Genomic DNA, 27,403 nt, shown 5'->3' on the forward strand with positions numbered 1-27,403 from the left:
ACCATTTAGAACTAACACATGTAAACACTCATGCAATCACACACAAGCAAGATTATATAATGTTTTCGGAATGCACAATCATATATACCAATTTAACCATGTGTATGAAACAGAAATATTCATATGCATGAGTTTACCTCACTATGTTTTTTACATGCTTTCATACAAACTCCCATATAAGCTTGTACTGTAAACATTTCACAGTGTATGCATATAATAGCCAAATTTGCATTTAAAAACCAAAGCAAACAATGTGTGTCAAATATAAGCATGTGACAAGTTCCATTATTAGTATGCATAAAGATCAACCAACCACCTTAGCGAAATCTGGAAACTAGATCACATAACCGAATCACATTCTTTTTATGCGTGCATGTGTGCTTGGAACAACTTTGAAATAATATATTGCTCAAGATGTCATGCCCGGTCAAGACATGTGAAAAATTCTAGTCATTACATGTATTAGAATAAAAATGCATGCTCTTAACAAAATCTAGGAATCTACATACATTTTCAATTAAAATTCCAGGTTCAAGCAACACCCGGTATTAAATACACCTTTTTTTTTTGAAAGGCACCCGGCTGCCTGCTCGGCTGGGCCTACAAGGCCTGTCAGGCCTGCCAGCACATGTTTAGGTGCTGCCCAGGTCTGGGCAGGCCTGGCCAGATCACCAACAGAAATAAAAATATTTTATTTTATTTTTATTTTTTGAAAAGCACCAGCCAACCGGATCGACTGGGCTGGGTTCTAATCCAGCCAAGTTTAGTCAGCTGGGCCTGGCAGCCAACACACAAGCCCATACCGGGCCTGTGCATGTAGCCAACGACTGGCAGTCAGCCGAGCACCCTCATCTGGCTGCCAGTCAGCCCAAAAAGAAGTCTGTTTTTTTTATATATAGGGATTAGTCCAGCACCTAGCCGACAGGCTCGACTGGGCCTGGCAGGGTGCCATGCAGCCCAAGCTGGTCCTGTGCACCGCCTGCCAGGCTTGAGCCAGTCCAGCCAAAGGGCTGGACCGAACCTGGCAGGGCTCTGCCAGCCCAGCCGAGTTAACTCGGCTGGGTCTGGCAGATCATGCACAGGCACAGGCCCGGCCTAGGCCTGTGTATATTCTGCCAGGGCCTGGCAGTCAGCTGAGCCTCCCTCGGCTGGCTGCTGGCCGGCTCAGAACTGTATATATATATATGTATATATATATATATATATATAGAAAGAAACAAAAAAATGTTTTACAACTCTATGTATCTTTTTTTTTTGAAAAGAAATCCTGCCCAGCAAAAGAAAAAAAAACAACGTATATATATGTTTTCTGATATGTATGTGTGTGTCGGTTTGTCACACAAGTATGCAGGTACGTGCATACTTGAAATCCATCCTTTATGTACGTGAATTTTTCATTCAAGTATGCCTGTATATCTAATTTCACTAACAAGTGAGCACACATGCTGAAATATACTCCAGATATGCGTATATAGATGAGATCCACTGGTAGTCTACACGTGCACATGCTGAGTCTTACACTCAGTTATCACAGAAATTCTGTACACATATAATCATCAAAGAGTACAGCTAACCCAGCTGTTTTAACATGAATCCATGCAACAACACCTCAATTCAGGTATGCATGTCTATGCACACTTTCGCCCTACATAACTAAGAAACCTATATGGATTCTTTTTTTTTTCTGCATTCAAGACTTCACAGGATTCAAAAGAGCAAAAAGGAACGTGCAACCTTAATACACCCGTTTTAATATACATCCAGAACATGATTTCCATTTTATCATGGGATTGAACTTGCTTAGAAATTAGGTGGAAAACACTCACACCCTAGATTGGCGGCTCATCCAAAATACTTATATATATATACATGTATATATGTATCAGCACATATATACTTATATATATATATATGTACATATACTTATATATATGTATTCTCAAACCAGATTTTGAAAGAGATGGAAATTCATTGGTTTTAATCATGGATCTTAGAGTAAACATTCAAGTTTACTCATTCACATGTATTTCTACTAAAGCATTACATGAAAATCGAATCGGCATTCGATTTCTCACTTGATCCAAAAGAGGAGACCCGTACCTTTATGTGAATAAAAAAGAACCAAATAAATTAATGGTGGAAGATCGTTGGATGGCTAGAGAAGAAAGCTCATTTTTTCTTCCTTTCTTTTCCTCTCCTTCTCTTACCTCCCTTTTCTTTCTCTTTCCTTCTTTCTTTTCTTTTATTTTCTTTCTTGATCCTAAATAGAGTGAGAGGGAGGTGAGCCCCCCCCCCCCCCCCCCCTTTCTCTGGCCCTTTCTAAATGGGCTGGAGAAGGAGAGTTTCCTCCTTAGGACTCTCCCCAAAACTCTTTCTAAAATTTTCCAACTCTCATGTTTTGACCTTTTTTAAAAGTTTTCAATTTTCTTTAAAAGTCTTTCCAAAACTTTCTTTAGCCTTCTAAGCCATGTACAAGGACTCCTTTAAGAAGTCCAAATCATACATATAATTAAAATTCGGAATTGAATAAAATTAATTAATTATTTAGTATTAAATAATTAATAATTAATAATTATCTAGAGGTTTTCAAAAATAGCCAAATTAACTAGGAAGGCTTTTTAGCCTTAATTAACTCCAAATTGAAGCCTTTTAATGAATTTAAAGCTATAAAATAGTTGAGCATGAATTTGGATTTGGATCCGGATCCAAGATCCAAATTCATCTTCTAAAATCCAAATAAAATTTAGGCTGGACCAAATCCAGATTAATATTGGTCTTGGATAGAGTCCATATCCATATTAATTCGGATAAAAACTATTGGATCCAGTCCGATCCAAATCCGACAAACTGCTCCGTTTTCGAAAAAAATTGATTTCTGGGCCAACCGGAACTCAAATTTGAAAAAGTAACATACCGTTGCGCTCGGCATGTTGAGACACATCCAACGACATATTACACGAATATCAAATTCCGAATTTCACCCGAAAATAACCCAAATTTTATTCGAATTTAAAAGTCAAAAATTAAAATTTTTCCCACGTTTTGATTGGCTCATTTTGACCTAGCTGATAAGACCTGTGTTAAAATATACATGTAATCAATATATTTATATATATATATATATATATATATATATATATATATATATATATATATATATATATATATATATATATATATATATATATATAAGTATATTTCACTCATACCCGATAAGGGGTATTTCTGTAAAATCGCCCAATAGGGGAAGTATAGTCTTTTTCTGTTTTTTACTTTTTCTTTTCTTTTTCTTTTTCTTTTCTTTTTTCTTATTTTTTCTTTTTCCTTTTTATGCATTAAATGCACCTTCATTGGGGGCCCCAACAAAGAGTCGTTGCGCCCCCAACGGTCACAATTGTGACCGTTGGGAGCCCAACGACACCTTGTTGGGTCTCCCAATGGTGCCTCTCTCTCTCTCTTTTCTCTAACCCTCTCTCACTCCTCTCTTGCCTATAAATAAGTGGGGTCTCCCCCTTTGTAAAGTGTGGCTTCTTCAAGCCCTTTAGTGCTTTGGGGAACAAGGGGAGAAAATGGTAAGCTTAGCTCTCAACTTCTACTTGAAAATTTTATGTTTATGATTTCTACCCATTTTGTTAATTTTAAGTTTGAAAAGCTATCTCCAAATGTATTCCTTACGAGTTGTTATTTTTCTTATTCAAATTCACAAAAAAATAATGTTTTTTTTGGATAGTCCAAGGGAACTCCCCCATCACCGGCCACACATTGGCTGGCCTCCGGTTGGTAAAACCCTTGAGGTCCCTCCTGCCCACCGGGGAGTACACTTGCTTCGACCTTTCGGCAAGGTACGCCACCTGTGGGTTTCGAACTTGTGACGTCCGGTTAACTTGGTGACATTCACAAGTCGCCCCTACCAGATGAGCAGAGCCCTTGTGGACAAAAAAAAAGAATTTTGACTTTTTCAAATTTACTAAGTTGAAGCAATCACATCAACTCGTGTAACATTTATCATAAGAAAAGTAACCTGCACAAGGAAATCATAATGTACAAAAGAAGACTGCAAAAAAAAAGGTTTATGATTTCTAACCATTATTGGCTTTTGTGTATGTCCTCTTTTTGACTTGTTCTTTGATTTCTATGTGTGAATGTCCATTGTAGGACATACATTTCTTTTCCGCGTATTTCATTACATGGTATCAGAGCCTTGGTTGTGCTCTTATAGCTAGTTGTCTAGATTTATCTCTCTCTTTGTTTGTCCTCCATTCTTGATTTTATAATGGAAGGAGAACAAAAGATTGATCTCTCCTTCAAGCTCAATGGTACTAACTACATGATGTGGGCCGCCGCCATGGAGAACAACCTCAAAGGTAAAAAGCTTTGGGGATATGTTATGGGCACCATTAGGGAACCTCAACTTCAACTTACGAAAATTGATGGTGATCAAGAAAAAGCTCTAGAAGGAAATGCTCGCATGAAGGCTTTTGAAGATCACCAATCCAAGGTAGAAGATTGGGAAAGTAAGCATGCAAAAATTCTTGCATGGTTCATGAACAATGTGGAGCTAAAGATTTGCGCCAACATTGCTAAATTCCGCCTAGCAAATGAAGCATGGTTCTTTATGAAAGGTATGTATACCAAAAAAGACCTTGCTCGTCAATTTTTTATCCAAGAAAAAATCCGTACCATTAAGCAAGGTGAAATGAGTGTAAGAGATTACTATAACACTCTTGGACCTTTATGGGATGAGCTATTCCTTCTTGAACCCAAATGGGTATCAAGTGAAGATGTGGAAATGAGAAGAGAACAAATGGAGAAAGAACACTTTTTCCAATTTTTACATAGGCTTAGGCCCGAATATGAACAAGTTAGGTCCTCCCTTCTTCATAGATCAAAACCGCTTCCATTGGAAGATGCCATTGCCGAAATATGCCAAGAAGAAACACGTCTTGGCATGATTAAAGGAGGAGATGAAGTTCTTGCCGTGTCTAAACCCGACAATCATATGAAAGCATATAAGTCTCCACACTTTGGGAGGCAAAATAACTATAATGGCAATTATAGGAAAGCCATTTGCCATCATTGTCAATAACCGGGTCATATAAGACCTAATTGTCCAAAGATAAATGAACCTCCAAAAGGTAAAGTTGCTATTATTGAAGAAATCCCTCAAAAGAAGGAGGAGCCAATGAAAGGGAAAGAGTCCTTTTCCCTTGCTCAACTATCCGAAACACTTCAAATTCTACTCAAATCGCCGTCAACTTCGGGAGCCGCCATTGCCTCTTCTTCTCCTCCAGGTACGCCTTCTTGGATTCTTGATTCTGGAGCATCTTTTCATATGACTCCTATTGAAAATGGACTATCCAATGTATGTAGCAACTCCAAAAATTCTTTTGTTTCCACCGCCGATGGTACCTCTTTACAAGTTAAAAGTTTTGGAACTTTAGACTTTTCAAAAGATTTTTTGTGCCAAATGTAAGAGTAGTACCTCAACTTAATTTAAATCTTTTATCTGTCTCTCAAATATGTGATCATGGATGTGAAATCTCCTTCTCAACCAAGGATTGCTCTATACAGAATCTCCAGTCCGGGAAGCGGATTGGGCAAGGCCATAGGAGGGGAGATCTCTACTACATGAACAATTCGAAACTTCCCACTAAATCATTTTGTAATCATGTCCAAGATAAAAATATAGAAACTTGGCATCAAAGACTTGGACATCCAAGCTTCTTAAAAATGTACTCCTTTCCTTTTGGAAAGAAATTTTGTAATGAGAAACATTTTGTTTGCAAGAGTTGTATTTTTGGAAAAATGAAATCCACCCCCTTTCCAAAGAGAACATTTGTGTCCAAAAGACCCTTTGAATTAGTTCATTCGGATGTTTGGGGTTCTTCTCCGGTCATATCAAAAAGCGGATACTCATATTATGTTACTTTCATTGATGATTTCACTCGATATGTGTGGATCTATTTTCTCAATCTAAAATCCGAAGTTTTTAATTTCTTTAAAAAATTTCATATGATTGTCAAAATTCAATTTTCAACTAATATCTCCATTCTTCGATCCGATTCCGGTGGAGAATATCTGTCAAATGAATTTCAAGAATATTTGGAAACCAATGGAATTTGTCATCAAAGGTCATGTCCTAGGACTCCCCAATAAAACGGTCTAGCCGAGAGAAAGCATAAACACATCTTGGAAACCACTAGGACTCTTCTCATTTCCAAAGAAATTCCAAAATGCTATTGGGCCGAAGCCGCCTTAACCTCCACTTATTTGATAAATAGAATGATATCCTCATCTCTACAAAATATATCTCCATATGAAAAACTTTTTGAAAGAACACCCGATTTTAATAGATTAAGAATTTTTGGGTGTAAGTGTTTTGTCCTTACACATAAAAGAGATAAGTTATCTCCCAAAGCTATAGAATGTGTGTTCTTAGGATACGGAGAAAATAAAAAAGGTTTTAGGTGCTTCGATCCCAAAAGTAACAAACTATATGTATCCAAAGATATTACCTTTTTAGAAAATGAGAACGGTTTTGAGAAAAACAAAGATATTGATGAAAGTGAATATGCTTTCTTATTTGATCTTCTTTCTCAAGAAGATGTGACTCCTCACGTTGAGGATGTTCCTAATGATTTAGAGGATACCCCTCTTAGTAATTTTGAAAATGGAAGTAATGATTTTGAAAATAGGTCAATTCAAACCTATACTAGGCGTGGTCAAGAAACTCCCATAAGCGCTTTGGAAAAATATTCTCAAAGTTCCAACATAGAAGAAATCTCTTTAAGGAGATCTAGCCGAATCTCCAATCCTCCTAATAGGTTTGTTTCCTATGAGTCCCTAACACCTAAATATAGGGCATGCCTAATTGCATTACACTCTTATCATGAACCATCGCACTATAATGAAGCCAAAAACATTCCTCAATGGGTTGAAGCCATGAAACTAGAACTTAGTGCCCTTGAAAAGGCTAAGACTTGGGAAATAACTTCATTACACACTGGAAAAAAGTCTATTGGATGTAGATGGGTCTTCAAAATTAAAACGAAAAGTGATGGGTCATTAGAACGTTATAAAGCTAGGTTGGTAGCCAAAGGATATGCTCAAGAGTACGAAATAGACTATGAAGAAACCTTCGTTCCCGTAGCTAGAATGACTAGTGTTAGGACTCTTATTGTGGTTGCATCCGTTAAAAAATGGCCTATCTATCAATTGGATGTTAAGAACGCATTTCTTAATGGTGAACTAAGTGAAGAGGTCTATATGGATCCTCCACCAGGAGTATCTATTGGTGAAAACAAAATTCTTAAACTCAAAAAGGCACTTTATGGTTTAAAGCAAGCCCCAAAGGCTTGGCATGACAAATTTAGCAGTGTAATGACTAGTTTGAATTTTCGTTCATGTTATACTGACACTGCGTTGTTTGTGAAAAGTGCAGGGTCTTCAGTAGTTATTTTACTACTATATGTTGATGATATGATCATCACTGGAAGTGATGAACAATGAATCCATGATATTAAGAAAGTTTTAAAAGAAAATTTTGACATGTCTGACGTTGGTTTCTTAAGATATTTTTTAGGTATTGAAGTAGCCTACTCTCCCCGAGGGTATATTCTCTCTCAGATGAAACTAGCTGCTGACATTTGTTCCAAATCCGGAATTTCCGATGATAAGAAGGCAGAAACCCCTGAGGTCATCAATGCAAAGTTAAGGTTGGAAGATGGAATACTTCTCGAGAATCCTACTCCCTACCGTCAACTTGTTGGGGCTCTGACATACTTATCCATCACTCGGCCAGACATAGCTCATGCAGTTCACTCAGTCAGTCAGTTTCAACATGCACCTACAACTGTGCACATGAGTGCAGTCTTAAGAATAGTCAGATACATTAAAAACACCATATCTAAGGGAGTTTTTCTTTCCTCTTCATCATCTCTTGATTTAATTGCTTATACTGATGCTGATTAGGGAGGAAACCCCAATGATAGAGTCTCAACTACAGGTTTTTGTGTTTTCTTAGGTGATTTTATGATCTCTTGGAGATGCAAGAAGCAACAAAAGGTGTCATTATCCTCAACAGAAGTGGAATATCGTGCAATGGCCACTACAACCATGGAGCTTGTGTGGCTTAGAAGTCTCCTCAATGATATGGGCGTAATCATCTTTACTCCTTCGAAGATGTGTTGTGATAACAAAAACGCCATTTATATTGCAAGCAATCACACCTTCCATGAGCGGACTAAACACATAGAGATGGACTGCCACTATGTTCGAGATGAATACTTAAAAGGAACCATAGCACTGCCCTACGTCACATCCGAGTACCAGTTGGCGGATTTCTTCACTAAAGCTCTTGCTGCTCCTCGTTTCATGTTTCTTCTCAACAAGCTTTCGGTTCTATCCCCGTAAAGCTTGAGGGGGGTGTTAAAATATACATGTAATCAATATATTTATATATATATATAAATAAATATATATATATATATATATATATATAAGTATATTTCACTCATACCCGATAAGGGGTATTTTTGTAAAATTGCCCGATAGGGGCAGTATAGTCTTTTTCTGTTTTTTACTTTTTCTTTTTCCTTATTTTTTCTTTTTCCTTTTTGTGCATTAAATGCACCTTCATTGGGGGCCCCAATAAAGTCGTTGGGCCCCCAACGACACCTTGTTGGGTCTCCCAATGGTGCTTCTCTCTCTCTTTTCTCTAACCCTCTCTCACTCCTCTCTTGCCTATAAATAAGTGGGGTCTCCCCCTTTGTAAAGTGTGGCTTCTTCAAGCCCTTTAGTGCTTTTATACAATCTTATGATTTCTAGCCATTATTGGCTTTTGTGTATGTCCTCTTTTTGACTTGTTCTTTGATTTCTATGTGTGAATGTCCATTGTAGGACATACATTTCTTTTCCGCGTATTTCATTACAACCTGGGCCAAGCCCAGACTCAAAAGCATCAGTTAAAAATTGAGGTTCAAACGATTTTTTTCCATTTGTATGCAAGATAACTGTAAGATGTTAGGGTGATCAGAATTTAGTGTGTGCCAGGTTTTAAAGTTTAAACATGACAAATTAAATGCTTGGAACTGAAAGTTTAATTTTGGTTAATGATCAGTTTTTTGGGTGCACTATTAGTAGTTTGATTTTCACATTTTGCTTAGTTTCTTGTGTGCAGTTACAGGTTTCACTATCATCATATATGGTAGAAAATATAAATAAGCAGTTCTCTCATCTCACATTGATGCAAAAATAATTTTAGTTTTTAATTTATACTCTTCTAGGTGCATACAAGAAACTGTTCTCAAATCCTTAATGGCATCAAACATTGGATTAGGAATCCAATCTTTTAGTCTAATTCGGATACAATCACGGGATCTCAAGTTGTTCGGATATTAGGATATGAAATACAGGGATTTGAGATCCTAGGATCTCAGATTGCCTTGATACTTTCATCAGATCTATGTTTTATCTTGTAAACCCACTTGGAACCTACCATGTTCTTGCCATAAGGTCTATCCACTAGCCTTTCATGTGCTACACTTGTGTGAAGCCTCAATTTCTCCACTCATAGCTTCAGTTCCTCATGTATTATCTTTGTTTTCAGCATAAAATCGAGGCTGTTTATCATTCTGTATGGTTGCCATAAAGAGTTATTCAGTGAAAAATGACCCATAGGTCACAAATGTGTCGATGGGATGTTTGATTCTGGAAGAATAGCACAATAAAGTCTGCAGAACTAGCATACCTCTTATTTGTTGTTTGGTAGGGTTGCATTTCATCTATATAATCAGCTGCATGAGAAATGCTTGCTGATCTTCTTATAGTTTGCCTCTGATTCATAAAGATAAGTAACAGTATTAATACTAATGTTGTTTTCATATATAATGATAGGCAGCAAATCAGATCTAAGTTTGGTTAAAATCATGTTACAACTGCTTTAGGCATGAACTGGTTTAGTTCTCTACCAGGTCAAGTATGAAACAGGTTGGGTACAAGCTGGATTTGGGTATGGGTCAGTTCTGTATAGGGATATAAACGGTTCGGATTGGATGTGGCCAATACCATATTCGATTAATCGGATGTTGGCTAAATGGATTCACATTCAAATTCGGATTCGGATGGTGAAATGCTCATACCGGATCTACTTTTTTACACGTAAACGGATTTGGATATCCATCAAATTAGGATATTTGCAGATTCGGTTGCAAAAAATAAAAAACCATATCCGCATCCGATTATAATTGGATATGGTTTTGGCTTACCAAATGCAGCTGAGCAGAAATGGATTTGGTTGGATATCAGATAAAATGTGATTCATTGATGTCCCTAGTTTTGTATATATTTTAAAAAACTAGATGGGTTGGATCCAAAACGGTTCAGGTAAAAGATGAATATGGGTTCAGGTCGGTCTGGCAACAAATTGCACAAAACCAATTGGTTGGGCATAAAATCAGGTTGAGCACAAACGAGTTTGGGTCTATATTTTCTTTACCCAAGAACTGACCCATTCCTAAAATGGGTCTAAAATTTGAACCCGAACCGCACCCACAGGTCTGTCAAGAATGGATCACATATAACCCACCAAGTTACGCCCATGAGATTTTGCAGAAGATTTCATATTAAAAATCTATTTTGAAGTCGGTGAATTTTCTGCATTTTATATATTTGTCTAATTCTTGATGCTAGTGTTTATCATGTCTTTTCCTAATTGCCATATTTCCTTGAAATTTTGTTGTGTTGTACTTGTTTTTGCTGCAGGAGGATCTCTACTATCCACATCCAATCATACAGGACATCTTTTGGGCAACCCTTCACAAGATTGGTGAACCAATTCTGATGCATTGGCCTGGGTCCATTTTGAGGGTGAAGGCTCTCCGCACTGTAATGCAGCATATACACTATGAGGATGAAAATACTCGGTATATCTGCATTGGTCCAGTGAACAAGGTGTGTTACCTTGAACATGCTACAGTCTATAGTTATTCACTGAATTTGCCTTCCTTTCCTGTAGGAAGAGTTGGTGTACAAACAAGCACTCTTTCTTTATGTGCTGCCAATAATACCTTCATTGTTCTTTCTCATTATTAACAACTAATTACAAGTTGATACATTTTTAAGTTTATAATGATCCTTAATCAGCAAAGTTGGCTAGTCTGCATGACAGTGCCTTAGCATTTCTTCATGCTTGCACAATTGCATTAAAGTTTCTCGTCCTATTGGTGAGTGGTTAGCATTGCCATTTCCTATTGAAACCTAAGATGTTGATACTCCTTTTTATGATTGGATGCATTTTGCGAGTTTTTTTCTTTTTTACAGTTACAGTGCCTAACTATTAAATGGATAGACCAGTAATGCAGCAAGATTTCTACCTTGGGTTTGTAATTCCATATATCTTAGGTTCTAGTAATAGGCCTGCCAGCAAAATAGACTGCACCAGGTTTCTGGATGCCAGTCTACTTGATAAGGATGCTTTAGAAGTGTAAATCATGGCATTTCCAAAACCATACCAGAAGCACGTCCTGTTCCTTATGAACGGTGCTTTCCAAATATAAGAAGCTTGCTACCTTGTTTCAGGATTGTAAACCTGATTCCCTCATTAGAATCATACTTTGCGGACTCTTCCCATGTTAAGGAACACTTTCCTAAATGCTCTCCAATTTACTTCCCAATCGACTTTGCACTTCCAACTTCCATGTGTACAGAAAGGTCTTTGCTTCCTTCTCTTACTTCTCTATTCTGTCTCTCATTCCACTAACCTTGGAGTAGACTTCCCAGTTTTACCTTTCATCGAGAATAAAATTGTTATCATAGGGTTCCTAAGTCATTTTTAGGTTTCTTGAATTTCTTTCCCAAGACATGGCTAACAAGTTATTTAAATTATTAGGTCTTGAATATGCTTTGTTGCTGGGTGGAAGACCCACATTCAGAGGCTTTCAAATTGCATCTTCCAAGAATACCAGATTACTTATGGGTTGCAGAAGATGGCATGAAAATGAAGGTAACCAAACTTAGTTTTCAATAATGCAATCATGTTGGCTTGAGCCTATATTAGTCTTCAAGAACTTAATTGTATCTATCGTTCCAAATAATATTTTGCAGGGTTATAATGGCAGTCAATTATGGGATACTGCATTTGCTGTTCAAGCAATAATCTCAACTAACCTTTCCGAGGATTGTGAAATGGCTCTTAAGAAAGCACATGATTTCATGAAGAATTCACAGGTCTTTCTCTCCCATTTCATTCCTGTCATAATTAAACATTTTAACCTGACCTTAATGTTCCTAGACTTTCAGTTGTGACTTTCTTCTTTGTTCTAAAGGTTTTAGAAAATTGCCCTGGTGACCTTAATTTCTGGTATCGTCACATATCTAAAGGTGCATGGCCTTTCTCAACAGCTGACCACGGATGGCCTATCTCTGATTGCACTTCAGAAGGATTGAAGGTGCCAAACTTTAGTATGGCACATGCTAGTTGTTTATAAAGTCATTATGGTAAATTTCCTTTTTATTTTGTAGGCTGTTCTTCTACTTTCAAAATTACCATCAAAAATGGTAGGAGAACCTTTGGTGGCAGAACAGTTGTATGATGCTGTGAATGTGATTCTCTCTTTACAGGCAAGTTCCTATTAGACTGAGCATGTTATTATACTCAAGAGTGTTATTGTCTTTTCACATTATAACAGGTCTTGCACTGGCTATGTTATGTGCTCTTCAAAATTATGTGATGGTTTAATTCCATTGTATTCTTGTTTCTTTCTTTTGATGTACATAGTGGCATTGTTATTATTTTCTGTAATGACCCCAACTCATACCGAAGAAAAAGTGCGGAAAATATTTTTTTAAATCAATTGCGAAAATCTTCTCAGAGACGCGGGGCCTTTACAGTTCTACAACAACTAGGAAACTCGACAAACCACAAGAGATCTTACACCCCATCTTTCAATCCAAACCCAAACTGAATTAACTTTATTAATTAAAAAATGATAGTCACGAGACAATTAAATAAAAACATCAGAGTGCATAAAAGGAAAATAAAAAGAAAGCGCCACACTGTCTATAGAATCTATCAAACAGTCATGTCGTCCTCTCGTAGCTCCTCTCATGCGCAAGTCACCTCACTGGGCATCTGAGGTTGCGTAAAACACCAAAAGTAGGGTGTCAGAATTCAAGAAATTCTGCGTATAAATCCCTCTAATAAAACAAATAAGCATAAAGAATGCAAATAGAATTCATGCAATAATTTAAATAAATACTAATAGAATAATTGCACAATATCAATTAAGCAGTATGAAATACTCACCATGCGACAAGATGCAATATCATGCAATTAATCATTCAGGACAAATAAATATGCATGATCTAATGCATAACAGGAAAATGCATAATCTCAGTGCACATGCATAAATAATTTATTATCTTTAATAAAGTTCTCTTTTATATGCATGTCCCTATTATGATGCACACATGCATTTATGTTCCACTTATTATTACTATTGCCTGCGGATACTCAAAACGGATTAGAATTCTCGATGTCAAGTAGGGTTCTCATGGTAACTTAGCACATAAGTTGTATTTTATTACTGAGTTCCAAGCTTAGCCCTCGACCGAAACATCCTTCGGAACATTAGACCACTCATCTAATGTCGGGACACCAGAGACCACTCATCGACGAGTGTTACTTTTATTACTGGGTCCCGACTAGCTAGCTCGCCTAATAGAGCTGGGTGGCGCCCAACGCCTAAGTGGGCGCCTAGACGGCGTAGACGCGCTTTTGACAACATAGGTAACGACTAAACTAACATGTAACAAACTAATTAACAACTATGAAACAAACTAACTTAATTCAAGAAACACGTTAAATAAGCCAACTAGATTCTTAATTAACTAATTTAAAAAACATGAAATGTACAAAAATCTAGTCTAACTAATATGAAATAAACGAAACTAATTTTAATTAAAGAACCTAATGTTGAGTTAGAAAATTAACTAATGGAAAACATAAACTAATTTATGAGCTATTGTAATTGTAATGTGAAAAAAAATTTCTAGACCACACGAATTACAAGAAAGAGGTTAATTCAGCAAAACGTATTAAACTAATGAACTATGATTTTAAGTAGACACAAAAAATAAAATATTGTTGAACCAAAGAAGTAATTCACGTATTGACGTCAATCACACTGGTGTGTGATTTGCGTCAATCGGCGTGAAACACTAACACTCTACTTAATCTAATTCTGAAAACATTTATACTAACTAATCAATAACTAAATAACAAAAAACATGAACCCAACTAAAAATTTATTTCTAAAACAGATTAAGTGAAACAATAAAAAAACTCAACTCAAGCATGCAAATCAGCATCAATTAGCGTGCTGCGTGATTGACGCTGGATGCTAAGTCTTTGTTTCAACTTCCAAATCAAAAGTTAAACGGAAATTAATCTAACTAAATATCACGACAAAAAAATTCTGAAGCAAACAAATTAAATAACTATTGAACCTAATCTAAAATTTTAAACACTAATTAGTATTAACTATGCTACGCAGCCACTACGCTAAATATGCAGGCCGTTAACAGTCAACGACAATCACGCTGGAATGCGTGATTGACGCTGGTCCAAGATAAAACACGCAGATTAATGACAGCAGGGTGTGCTAAAAAAATAAATAAATAAATCTAATTTATTCTATCCTACGCTAAAAATGACAATCAGATTTACGCGGTATGCAATAAAAAAATCATGTTTAATCTGTGCTAAAAAAATAATTAACTCTAACTACGTGCAAAAACAAGTAAAGAACGGGGGGAGAAGAAACAAACCTCGTGGCTCGCTTCCGATGGAAGGGTTGAGAAGAAGAAACATCCGCTCCCGTGGTTGAATGTGTACTCCGACGACGAGGCAAGAAGGCACCGACGAAAGCAAGGGTTCGAAGAAAGATAAAATCAAGATTGAAGGGAAGAGAATATGGAGAACCAATGATCGAACAGAGCAAAGAGAGAAGAAACGAAGAGGAAAGGGAGAGAAGAGCACCTGCATTTTTTCCAAAGGGAGGACGACCCCTCGATCTTGAAAAATACTATTTATAATCCTAAATCTAGGTTAAAACGTGATTTTCTAAAAACTCTTGTTAATTTTTGAAAAATTCTAAAAACTATTCTACTAAAAATGTATTTCCAAAAACAACCATTTCTAAACTAATTAGAATACTAATCAAAGACTTCCACGCTAATTGAAATACTCTAAAACACGCAGGAAGACTCTAGAATGTGCATTTTTTTCTCCTTTTAAATTTAAAGCAGTTTCTCGAAAAACATTGACAAGAATGGGTGCTTAATTCATTTTTTCGACAGATCATGCATAAAAACATGTATCTAAAATGCAGAAATTATGCATGATCACTTATATAACATGCTTTCTTGTAACATTTTATAAGCATAAGTAGTCATATCTAACATACTTTTTCGGTGACACTTTATAAACATAAACAGGTATATGCAATATGCATTTCAGCGACACTTAATAAGCCTGAACAGTTATAAATACAGCCCGAAAACCAGTCACATAACAGTCCGAAGAACAATCCAATAAACAATCATAGGACAGTCCATTAAACAGTCATATAACAGTCTAATAAACAATCATATGTCAGTCTCGGAAAAGTCAAATAACTCACAGATCGAATTTCATATATACATGTAGCTTTTTTTTTTTTTGAAACTGCCCAGCTGACAGCAGTCAGCTGATAACAGTCGGCTGGGCTAGATTCCTTTGATATCAGTTGGCCTCAACACATGTATATGTACAGTTAATTGAAAGGAAGATTAATGCATGATAAAAACTGCATGTGTAAAAATTCTGAACATGCATTCTTTAATTAGAATCTAGGGTTAAACATCAACCACAACATATGCATTAAATCTGAACATGCTTATGTATTAGAACCAATGCATGATAAAAAAACTGGTTACACATGTATCAAATATGAATGTGCCTAACAGAAACTGCATATACATCTTAAAATAAATTTGAAATCCTATATATATATAGGACATGGCTTGGGTCAAATCTGATTCCAACCCATGGCTGCAATCAGGGTACATATATATGTATTCATATACTTTTGTGTATGCACATGAGCAGTTTTGTATACCTAACCTTTTATACCATTTAGTTTTGTAACTTGAATGGCTGTATACAGATTATTTGTTAAAATTACATGCTTCAAGTGCCTCAATGCTCTTAAGATGGATCAAAATAGGCCATTTCTGCACAGGTATCTGAAACTGCTTTCAGATACTCGAGGTTCATATGTATCTGAAATTGCTTTCAGATACATGAGGTTTCTGAATCCCTGGATATTGTAAAGAGTGGATTAGAAGTCTCTGTTGGTTAGAGGTTGGGAGAGGCCAGTGAGACGTCTTGGTGTTTTAGTGGCTGGGTTTGAAATCCATGGGTTATCAGTCTGGCCTTTCCAAGATCATCTTTTCTCTGTGAGGATTTCATATGGGCCCAATCCAGCATCAGTAGATTTTGGATGGAAATTTATTGTGACACATTCTACCTAAGATCAATTGCTTCCTTTTCTATTGACACGTATTTATGTCTTGGATGCCAGCAACATTGTTCTTCAGAGTCAAATGGAGATTATTGGAAATAGAGTTTTCTTAATAATGTAACTTCACTCTCATATTGTTTCTTAGTGACATGTCTCTGTGCTCTTCCACTTTGCTTTTGTGTAGAATTTGTACTTTTGGAGTTTGGTTACACTTCTCAGTCATGTGAATTATCTTGCTGGTTTCTTTGTTGGGTTTGCACAGAACAGTGGTGGTGGTTTTGCAACATATGAGCTGACAAGATCTTATGCATGGTTGGAGGTAACATCTTTAACCTGCACTCACTCTGATTCACTAGATTTTCTTATCTTTCATGGAATAAAGGTTTTTTTTTTTTTTTTTGCATTATGATCTGAAAGGTTCCTCCTTGACGTGTCTTGAAAATTCAGGTTTTTCTTGTTACAGCTGTTGGTTTAATGGTCTATTGGAATTACCAATGATTAACAACCAGTGACAGTCATTGCAGCTATCTTGCTTAATAGATCTTTTATTATGGTCACATCATCCAAATGAGATTTTGTTTGTTTGAAGATTACCATGTCTTGATGTTGGAACTATTGGTGCTCAGTTTTTTATTTTCTTTGACAGTACACATGCAGCCAATTGCGCCGCTTTAAGTTCCAAATGATAAACATGAAAAAGTGAGGATTTTTTTTTTCAATTACTGGTTAATAGAAAACATTAATAAGACCAAAATGCACATACCGTTAGTACCAACCAGTTAATTGCTTACATTTTAGCTCAAAAACCTCATGTCTATGGGTCGCTCATTGATTTTTCTGATGCGATAGTTTGAGCTGATTAACCCAACAATTAGACCTCTCTTTTGAGCTTACTTGGCTAGCTTAATATTTTAAGCAGTTATCTGGTTTTTAAAACATTGGAATTGGAGAGGAGAAAGTCGAACTAACGTGCATATGGGGCCTCATTGACACCAGGGGCTAGGCATAAAAAAGATTAATGGTGGATGGTAGGGAATCAAGGAAAATGAAGTCTAGTAGAGAGGATGGTTGGAATGGAGGGATTGAGGGGAATCTTTCAAACTAAAATTAGTTCAAGAGCCAAAATCACTCAAGAGACTCAATTGGGATATCAAATTCCACTATGAAATGAAAGATATAATTTGAATACATGTTCTCACTTCTCATATTTATAGAGCTCCTCATGGTCTCAAATGACTCTTATGCCCCTACTACAAGAAAAAAAGGAAGAAAGAGAAAGAAAAGGAAAAAGAGAGGAAGAGAGAGAAAAAGAGAGAAAGAGAGAGAAGGAGAGAGAAGGAGAGGAAAAGAGAGGAAGAAGAAGGTCTCCTTCTTCGATCATCCATTGTTTTTCACCATTGTTTTTGTTTCTTTTTCGATCTACGGTAAATGTACGAGTCTTTCTTTTGTCTTGGATGAGAAAAGAGCTTAAATAAGTTTTAAGCAATGTTTTTATGAGGAACCATGGATTCTTTCTTGATTTTTCATAGTTTAATCCATGGGAATCGATGTAGGAAGGCTTAGAATATTTGATATTTGTTTTTATGTGATTTTTTGCATGTATTTACGTTTTTTCCTTATATATATATAGAAGCATGTATGTTTATGTATATATATATATATATGTTCTTGCCTTGTATGGACTCTTTGGACAAGTCTGGACAGTTTTGTTTCATGCTTTTAGCCGGTAGATCTGGCCATCGCGATGATGGGCTGATCTGGCCAGATTTGAGCTCTTGTCTATGCTGTCCGTGTTAAATTGTATCTCTCTTATGTAAATATTTACATATATATATATATATATATATATATATAAAGAGAGATACATATACATATATACATGATGTATATATGTATATGTATCTATCTTTATATATATATATGTAAATATATATGTTTCTCTCTCTTCTTGTAAAATCCGCAAGGGTATTTTAGTTATTTCCCTTTCTTTTGCGCATATTCATAATTATCAATATGTTGTAATATTTTTTGTACTTTTTCTTTTTCTTTTTTTTCTTTTTTCTCTTCATTTTTTTTTCTTTTTTGACTCAAGTCAACTTGGAGGGGGCTCAACACTAGCTGTTGAGCCTCTCCAACGGTTAGAATTCTAACCGTTGGAGGGGCTCCAACAGCTAGTGGAGCCCCTCCAAGGTGAAATGAAATGGGGATCTTCGAAACACGAGCTCTTGATTAACAAGAGCAAGTGTCAAGAATGACACTAAAGCATAACCCTTAAAAGGGTATAACTGGAAACAAAATAAAAATAAAAATGTATTCTTTATTGATATGAAAAACCAATTGCTTAAGAAGCATTGGAGTGAAATACAAGAGGGGTTGCACCCCTTTATATACACAGCTGAAAGAGGACTCAATAGAGCTGTTGGGCACAGTCCAACAACTCTATTTAGAGCTGTTGGAATGTGTCAGTCCAACAGCTCTAAGAGCTGTTGGACTGTGTCAGTCCAACAACTCTATTGCTAGTCAAGTCTGGACAGGACTTGACTAGCAACAGTCATTCTAGTTCAAACTGAACTAGATGACATAAAGACAAAAAATAAAAATAAAGGAAAAAAAATACAGAAAAGAAAGAAATTAAAAATGTATTTATATATATATAATAATATAATATTATTATATATACATATATGTACAGTTTTACATTTTAACACTCCCCCTCAAACTTACGGTACAATGAGCGAAAGTTTGTCTAAGAGAAAGTGAAATCGGGGAGCAGCGAGAGGCTTTGTAAAGAGGTCTGCGAACTGATATTCTGAAGTGACATATGGCAGATCAATTATCCCGTGTAGATATTCTTCTCTGACGTAGTGACAATCCATTTCGATGTGTTTGGTGCGTTCGTGGAATATTCTGTTATTGACAATGTAGATCGCACTTTTGTTGTCACAACACATTTGTGAAGCCTTTGTTGCTTCAACTCCCATGTCAGCAAGCAGTCGTCGGAGCCAAACTACTTCCATGGTCGTGGTTGCCATGGCTCTGTATTCAGCTTCGGTGGATGAGAGAGATACCTTCTGCTGCTTTTTACACCTCCACGAGATTAATGATTCCCCTAAAAAGACACAAAAGCCAGTGGTTGAGTGTCTGTTATTGGGATCACTAATTCTTGGATCATCATCAAAGTTACAATCAAGGTCATATTCATCAGATGTTGATGTTAGATCTAGCAAAAAGGAGTACTCAGTGACGTCTTTTAATTTTCTAAAATCAAAGAAGCTCTCCTTTTCAAGAAAGGAAACATTTCTAGACACATATAGTTTATTATTTTTGAAGTCAAAACATCTATAACCTTTCTAGTTTTCAGCATATCCTAAAAAGGCACAGGGAATCGCACGAGGGGAAAGTTTATCATTTTTGTCAGTAAATATGAAACATTTGCACCCAAATATTCTTAATCTAGAGTAGTCTGGAGAAATGTTCATAAGTTTTTCAATGGGAGTGATATTTTGTAACGAAGAAGATGGCATCCTATTAATGAGATAGGTGGCAGTTAAGGCAGCTTCTGCCCAAAAGTCTTTAGGGACTTGATTTGCTATTAATAAAGTTCTAGTGGTTTCTATAATATGGCGATGTTTTCGTTCTGCCAGTCCATTTTGTTGAGGTGTATAAGGACAAGATCTTTGATGTGTGATGCCATGCAATTTAAGATAATTTTGAAAATTTGTGGATAAAAACTCTCCCCCTGAATCTGTGCGAAAAATAGTAATATCATTTTGAAATTTGTTTTTAACCATATTATGAAAAGTTTGAAAGTATGAAAATACTTCAGACTTATGTTTGAGAAAGTACATCCACGTATGTCGGGAGAAATCATCGACAAAAATAACATAGTAAACAAATCCTCCTTTAGAAATTACTGGTGCAGGACCCCAAACATCCGAGTGTATTAATTCAAGTGGTCTTGAAGAGAAAAAGGTTCTGTTCTGAAATGGTAATCTTTTCATTTTGCCGAGAATACAATCTTTACAATCAAATGATTCAGAGTTACAAAATTTCCCTAGATTTGGAAAATGTTGGATTTTGGCTATACGTGGGAGACCAAGTCTCTTATGCCACAGTTCCAACTCTATTTTTTGAATATTATAACAAAAAGCTTTCTTCGACATTTCCAAAAAATTCATGTAATAAAGTCCTCCTCTATGGCCTTCCCCGATCAGCTTGCCTGACTGGCGATCCTGTACCCAACAACCATGAGAAGAAAAAGAAATATTACACCCATAATCAGAAATTTGAGATACAGATAAAAGATTTAAATTTAATTTGGGAACATGTCTAATTTCTGGAATAAAAAATTTTTTTGTTTTATAAATTTTTTTCAAAATTTCCTATTCTTTCTATTTCAACAGAAGTCCCATCAGCAGTAAAGACCTTTGACACACTTGTTTTATTTTTAACACATTTGGATAGACTTTGATTATTTGGGGTCATATGAAAAGATGCACCAGAGTCAAGAAGCCAAGAAATTTTACCTAGATCAGAAAAAGATGAGGCTGCTGCGCCGGTTGAAGCTTCAGATGAGGAAGAGGCACCTTTGATGAGAGGCTGAAGAATCTCCATTAGTTGGGCCAGGGAAACTGGTGCATCCTGATCTTTAGGCTCCGATCCAGCAATTGCAGCTCTTTTTTCTCTCAGCTCCTTAAGTTTGGGACATTGTGGCCTGTAGTGTCCCGGTTCATGACAGTGATGACAAATAACTTTCTTCTTATCATAGTCACCATTTTGTCGGTTAAAGTGAGGAGGCCTATATGATCGAACATGATTCCCTGGTCTAGACACGGCTAAAACGGAATCATCTTCAATTTTTAAAGAACCTTTCCGGAGACGATTTTCTTCCATTGTTAACTCTTCAATAGTTTCAACAATAGAAGGAATTTTTCCCCGGTGAAGTAGGGCCGATTTAGTGGTTTCAAATTCCGGCCTTAATCCAGTGATAAACTGGTAAAAATGTTCAACATCGAGTTGTTTCTGACGAAGCTCGATGTCTTCGGCACAATGCCACTTTGGTTCTAAAAGGGAAAGTTCTTCCCAAAGTTCGGACAACCCATTGTAATATTCACGAATAGTTTTGTCTCCTTGTGTCATCATTCGAACTTTTTCTTGGAGGTTGCACACGTGTGCAATATCTTTAAGGGAATACATATTCTTAAGGTATTCCCATGCCTTATCAGCATGATCAAATTTGGCAAGACTTGAGCATTTTTTAATGTCAACGCTATTGATAAGCCATGACATTATCTTCGCATGAGATATTCTCCATTCTTTCCATTTCTTCTCGTATGAGGCAATAGCCTTGATTTTCTCTTCTTCCGATAGAGGGACGTCTTTATCTCCCTCCTTTTTAGGAAGAGATAGCTTAGGTTCCGAATCGGAAGCCTTTTCCCCATATATGGTGCTTCATGATTGAAGCCCATGTTACATAGTTCGTATCGCTTAGTTTCATAGGCATGATGGTGACTTTATCATTGTCATCCATCGATTACAAGGAGAGAAAGAATAGGGATAGAAGAGAAACAAGAAGGAAAATGAGAAAGAAAGAAAAAAAAAACAATACAACAAGATGTGAAATCTTCTCCAATGAAGTGATAAAACACTTCTCTTCAAGTGGCGAACACTTTTGCAAACGGGCACGGAAATCGAGGCAGCTTTTCCTCAAGATTTAGTACTTCCGCGGCTCTGATACCATGAAATGAAATGGGGATCTTCGAAACACGAGCTTTGATTAACAAGAGCAAGTGTCAAGAATGACACTAAAGCATAACCCTTAAAAAGGGTATAACTGGAAACAAAATAAAAATAAAAATGTATTCTTTATTGATATGAAAAACCAATTGCTTAAGAAGCATTGGAGTGAAATACAAGAGGGGCTGCACCCCTTTATATACACAGCTGAAAGAGGACTCAATAGAGCTGTTGGGCACAGTCCAACAGCTCTATTGCTAGTCAAGTCTGGACAGGACTTGACTAGCAACAGTCATTCTAGTTCAAACTGAACTAGATGACATAAAGACAAAAAATAAAAATAAAGGAAAAAAAATACAGAAAAGAAAGAAATTAAAAATGTATTTATATATATAATAATATAATATTATTATATATACATATATGTACAATTTTACATTTTAACACAAGGCTCCTTGCTTCTTATAAATAGGGGAGTTCCCCCTTTGTAAACTTCACTTCTTGGAGCTTTTGTTCTCCATTCTTCTCAATAATATTCTTTATATTTTGTATGCCTTTGTGCATTTGAGTTTCTTTATTGTACCTTCGTGTACATTTGTTCTAAGTGTTCTTGTGCATTTGTGCACATTGATGGTGTTGTGCTTATCGCACACTTTATCTCTTTTTTGAGATATTTTCACATGGTATCAAAGCTAGGCTTAAAGGAAAAGAAGATCGTGCATTTTTCTCTCTTCGTTGGAGTACCTCGTAAAGCGCACCATTAAGTTGTGGTGATTGTTGTGAAGACTCGATCCTTCATTCTATATTTTAGAAGCTTTCTACATCAAGAAGGGACTCATTTAGCATTGTGGTACGCATTTATTTCTCTTTGTACCCTCTCTAATGGGCGAAAAGGATTCACACTTCTCTCTTGGCTTCAAATTAAATGGAACGAATTATCATGTATGGGCCGGGAATATGGAGGCCCATATAAAAGGAAAGGGTCTTTGGGGATATGTTCAAGGAACTATTCCCGAACCCGAACCTAAAATTACTATCCTTGAGAGAGGGGAGATCAAGGTTCTTGAGGGAAAAGAAAGAGAAAAGGCTTTTGAAGATTACAATAAGAAGCATGAAGAGTGGGAAATGAAAAATTACAAAATACTCTCATGGTTCTTCTCATCGGTTGAGACCAAAATTAATGCCAACATTCTAAAGTTCATTGATCGTTCTCCATGGCTGAAATTTTGTGTATTTTTACTTATTTTCATGAAGTAAAAATTTTGTCCATGTATAACAGAATTTTTGAGTGGTCCTATATGAGGGACCCCTATGTTAAATATCGATTCCCAATGGTGGATTTTGATATAGGCTGTGTATATGCAATCATATAGGCGTGAAAATAATGTTATATGCATATATTTTTCAGAAAACATATATGTAATGGCATGCTTATTGAAAACATTGGATGAATAGGCATTGTTGAATAGGTATGTACAAATAGGTTTAAGGTTCACGTTAGATTTTTTTATCATGCACATATAGGTTGATTGGTTGACAGTCATATGTGAAGATGAACATATGTTTTTCTTTAATGGAGGCTTGCCTAGTCATGTGATTATTTTCCGGAATTTTTGCTAAGTATGGTGGACTTAATCTGATGCATGGAGTTCTTCTTATGCTTTAGTTTGAATTTAGCATGTTGGATATGAATGCATGCCTGTTAACATGTTATTGCAAGGTTTGTTTTGGTACAGGTGCATACATGATATGAATGTGTGCAACCTTGAAATTCAATTTCTAGATCTGGGTTATGTTCATGTGTGTGGATGTTAACATATGTTATGAATGAAAAGTTTCATATGCCTACATTTATGGGACATGGGTAATTATCGTGCATTTATGGATTTGTTTCAAGTGCATGTGCATACATGAAATCGATGTGTGTTTAGCATGTACAATACTGCATAAATGTTCTCATGTACTTATGAATCATGAATGAATGCATGTGTCTTAAGTGATTTCATGAAAACAATTTTACATGGATGGTGAACACATGCATGCAATTGTGGTAGCTCATATACATTGTTAAATTGGTATAAATGAATGTACATTTGTAATAAAGTTGGTATCATTGCGTATTGTTATGATTTTTGCATCCGATGCATCAATGGTCGAAATGAATCATCATGGGCCTGATGGGCCTCAAGCGTTGGTTTGCTCTTTCTTTATATAGTTTAAATGCATCGCAAAAATCACATTTATTTTGATTGCACTATATTGCATTTTCTATGTGTTTCCACGGGCAAGAGTCCCGTGATGGTTCTCGCAGGGGTAGATGCGAGCTTTTGCCTTTGCTTTTGCATGTTGAATTGCAAAACTCACTAATTGGCTTTTAATAAAAAGATAATGAATTAGAACAGTGTAATATGCGTTCTGGGATCGCCCATCGGAAGAATGAAGATCTTAGAGATTCTGTTTTGGGAGACCACGAGGATACAAAAACTCTGTGTGCTTTACTTTGACCCCTGAACCCGATATTGAGGTTATTTCTCCTGACCATGGTTTTAGAGAGAGTCTGTCACTTTACCTGGGAGTGGTGTGTTCGACACAACTGTTGTTTTGGTATACCAAGGAAGTGACACTTGTGGGCGTAGAGTGTTCCTAGTGTCCCCGACATTAGATATGGAGGTCTAATGTTTCGAAGGTGATTCGGTCGAGGGCTAAGTTTGGAACCCAGTAATAAAATACAAATTATATGTTAAGCTATCCTGAGAACCTAACTTGACATCGGAGAAATTTTACACGTTTGGTGTATCCGCGGACAATGGTAATTAAAAAAAGGAACTTAAATTGTATGCATTAATAGGGACATGTATATGAAAAGGAAAACTCTAAGGAAAGATAATACAGTGTCCATGCATTGCACATAAGTCATGCATATTTCTGCTATGCATTAGATCATGTCATTTTACTTGTTTCTTTAATTATTACATGTGGGTGAATGCATTATGTTTAAGTTCTAATGCATGTTAAATGTCTTGCTTACTTAAATTGAAATTCTTGTTGTTGATTAATGTTCTTTCATGCTTAATAAATGTTTCATGTTGCATAAATGCTTAATTGAATTATGTATTTGTCATAACTACATTCCTCTAAATTATTGCATGAAATCATATCTGTGTTCTTTATGCTCGTTTATTTTCATTAGAGGGATCTGTACGCAGAATTTTTCAAATTTCGGACCCCCTCTTTTTATGGTTTTTCGCAGCCGCAGGTGATTAGTGAAGCGACTGACTTCTGGGGAAGTCACGAGTATCACACATTTGCTAGACAGATCACAAATGGACCGTGTGACTCTACTTTTATTTTCCTTTTTGTTTCATTTAGTTGATATTGCACTCTGAATATTTCTTTTATGCAATCGTCTCGAGATTTATTACTTATTATTTCAATAAAGGTTTAGTTTGATATGGATGATAATTGTAAGTTCTATCGTGGTTGGTTGTTTTATCCAATTGGGAGTGGAACTGTAAAGAACCCGGGTCTCTGAGAATGTTTTTGCAATGGTTTAAAAAAAAATTCTGCATTTTCAAGAGGTATGAGTTGGGGTCGTTATATAAAGTGGCGGTAGTTTCTTACAGTTGTGGTTGGGAACACGAACCAGGGTTCTTGGGAAAAACAATGCACACGACGTTTAGTATCCTCACAATCCCCATGGTCGCCATTCAAGGTTTCCACCGTTTCAGAGAGCTACCAGTTATTACATTGTTTGGTCGTTTTTACCATTCTTAATCAATTAAGAGTTCTTTACATAAAAACAGTTATGCAAATCAATATGCAATAACAACTTCGGGGCTTTGCCCTGTCAATTTTAACAATGTAATTATTTTAAATGCAATACAAAACAGTTTTGTAATGCATTTAAAACTTATTATTTCATGAGCAATACATGCTTCTGGCCTCCAAAGGTCCATTTATAGTTCATACATAACCACTACGTAATTTAATGTAATGACATGTGTTCACGGTATCACGTCAACACACAGTCATAACACATGAACCATTGCATATTGTAACACACAATACCGATTTATCATGATTGCAAAACATTCAAAAATTTCTTTCTAACCAACCAAATTCAGCTTCCATAGATTTCATATTGCACCAGGAAAAATTCAAGTCTAAGCAATATAAACCGCAGGTACACTATCATTAGGGGAGTTTGCAATGTTCATCACATTGCAGGAACCTTGCAGAGCATTGCAATGCTCTGCACCTTTCAGAAACTTTGCAATGTTGCATTTGCAAAGTTCTGCAGCAACTTTGCAATATTTTGCATTTGCAAAGTTCTGCGCATTGCAGTGTACTTTGCAATGTCTCTGAATTAATGAAACAAACACCAAATTAGCTACCCCAAAGATGATGCATAAATCTAAGAACTCATATATATATTACCTAGATTACAATTTTTTCACACCCACTAACATGAACATAAGTACAAATACATAGACCTGATCCTGCACCAAATGTGTTGATAAGATCATTGGCATCCATACATGGATTTGATCTTGCGCAAAACGCATGGACCATATCAGTTACGGACCTGTGGGTCTGATCATACTTGTTACCTAGATTACTATTTTTTCAGACCCACTAACATGAACATGAGTACAAATGCATAGACCTGATCCTGCACCAAATGTGTTGATAAGATCATTGGCATCCATACATGGATTTGATCTTGCGCAAAACGCATGGACCATATCAGTTACGGACCTGTGGGTCTGATCATACTTGTTAGTTCATGGATTAAACCGTCCCCAAATACATGGGTTTGTGTATACACACAGGGCCTGATCATATGTAATTATTCAGTGGATCTGAACACCAAAATAATAAAAAAAACGTTGAAATTTGGCCTTGTGCAGGTATACTTCATACTGAGCACACAGTAAACAAAATGCAGAAAAATCTGAACCTCTACGACCATGTTTCAACCTGAATCATATAGAAAAGAAAACAGAGCCTTACCAATGTTCAACGCAGATATTTTGCAACACAGAAAGAAAAACGCAGGTGCCGACTTACCCAAAAACGTGAATCTGATCTTTTGCCTCGTTTAC

The 27,403-nt window shown here is 36.2% G+C and overlaps 1 protein-coding gene across 2 annotated transcripts in view; it reads left to right on the forward strand.

The window, feature by feature from the left end:
• CAS1 (cycloartenol synthase 1) overlaps nucleotides 1-27,403 on the forward strand; it is an 84,413-nt gene that overhangs the window by 24,461 nt on the left and 32,549 nt on the right. For both annotated transcript variants that reach the window (XM_089989531.1, XM_089989530.1), the window contains exons 7-12: nucleotides 10,762-10,950; nucleotides 11,888-12,001; nucleotides 12,103-12,225; nucleotides 12,324-12,446; nucleotides 12,520-12,618; nucleotides 16,825-16,881. In XM_089989531.1, coding sequence (XP_089845657.1) covers nucleotides 10,762-10,950; nucleotides 11,888-12,001; nucleotides 12,103-12,225; nucleotides 12,324-12,446; nucleotides 12,520-12,618; nucleotides 16,825-16,881 — 705 coding nt within the window. The remainder of the gene's footprint in view (nucleotides 1-10,761; nucleotides 10,951-11,887; nucleotides 12,002-12,102; nucleotides 12,226-12,323; nucleotides 12,447-12,519; nucleotides 12,619-16,824; nucleotides 16,882-27,403) is intronic.

The sequence above is a fragment of the Nuphar pumila genome, chromosome 15 (genome assembly GCF_984573655.1).
Source record: "Nuphar pumila chromosome 15, dmNupPumi1.hap1.1, whole genome shotgun sequence".
NCBI classification, from domain to species: domain Eukaryota; kingdom Viridiplantae; phylum Streptophyta; class Magnoliopsida; order Nymphaeales; family Nymphaeaceae; genus Nuphar; species Nuphar pumila.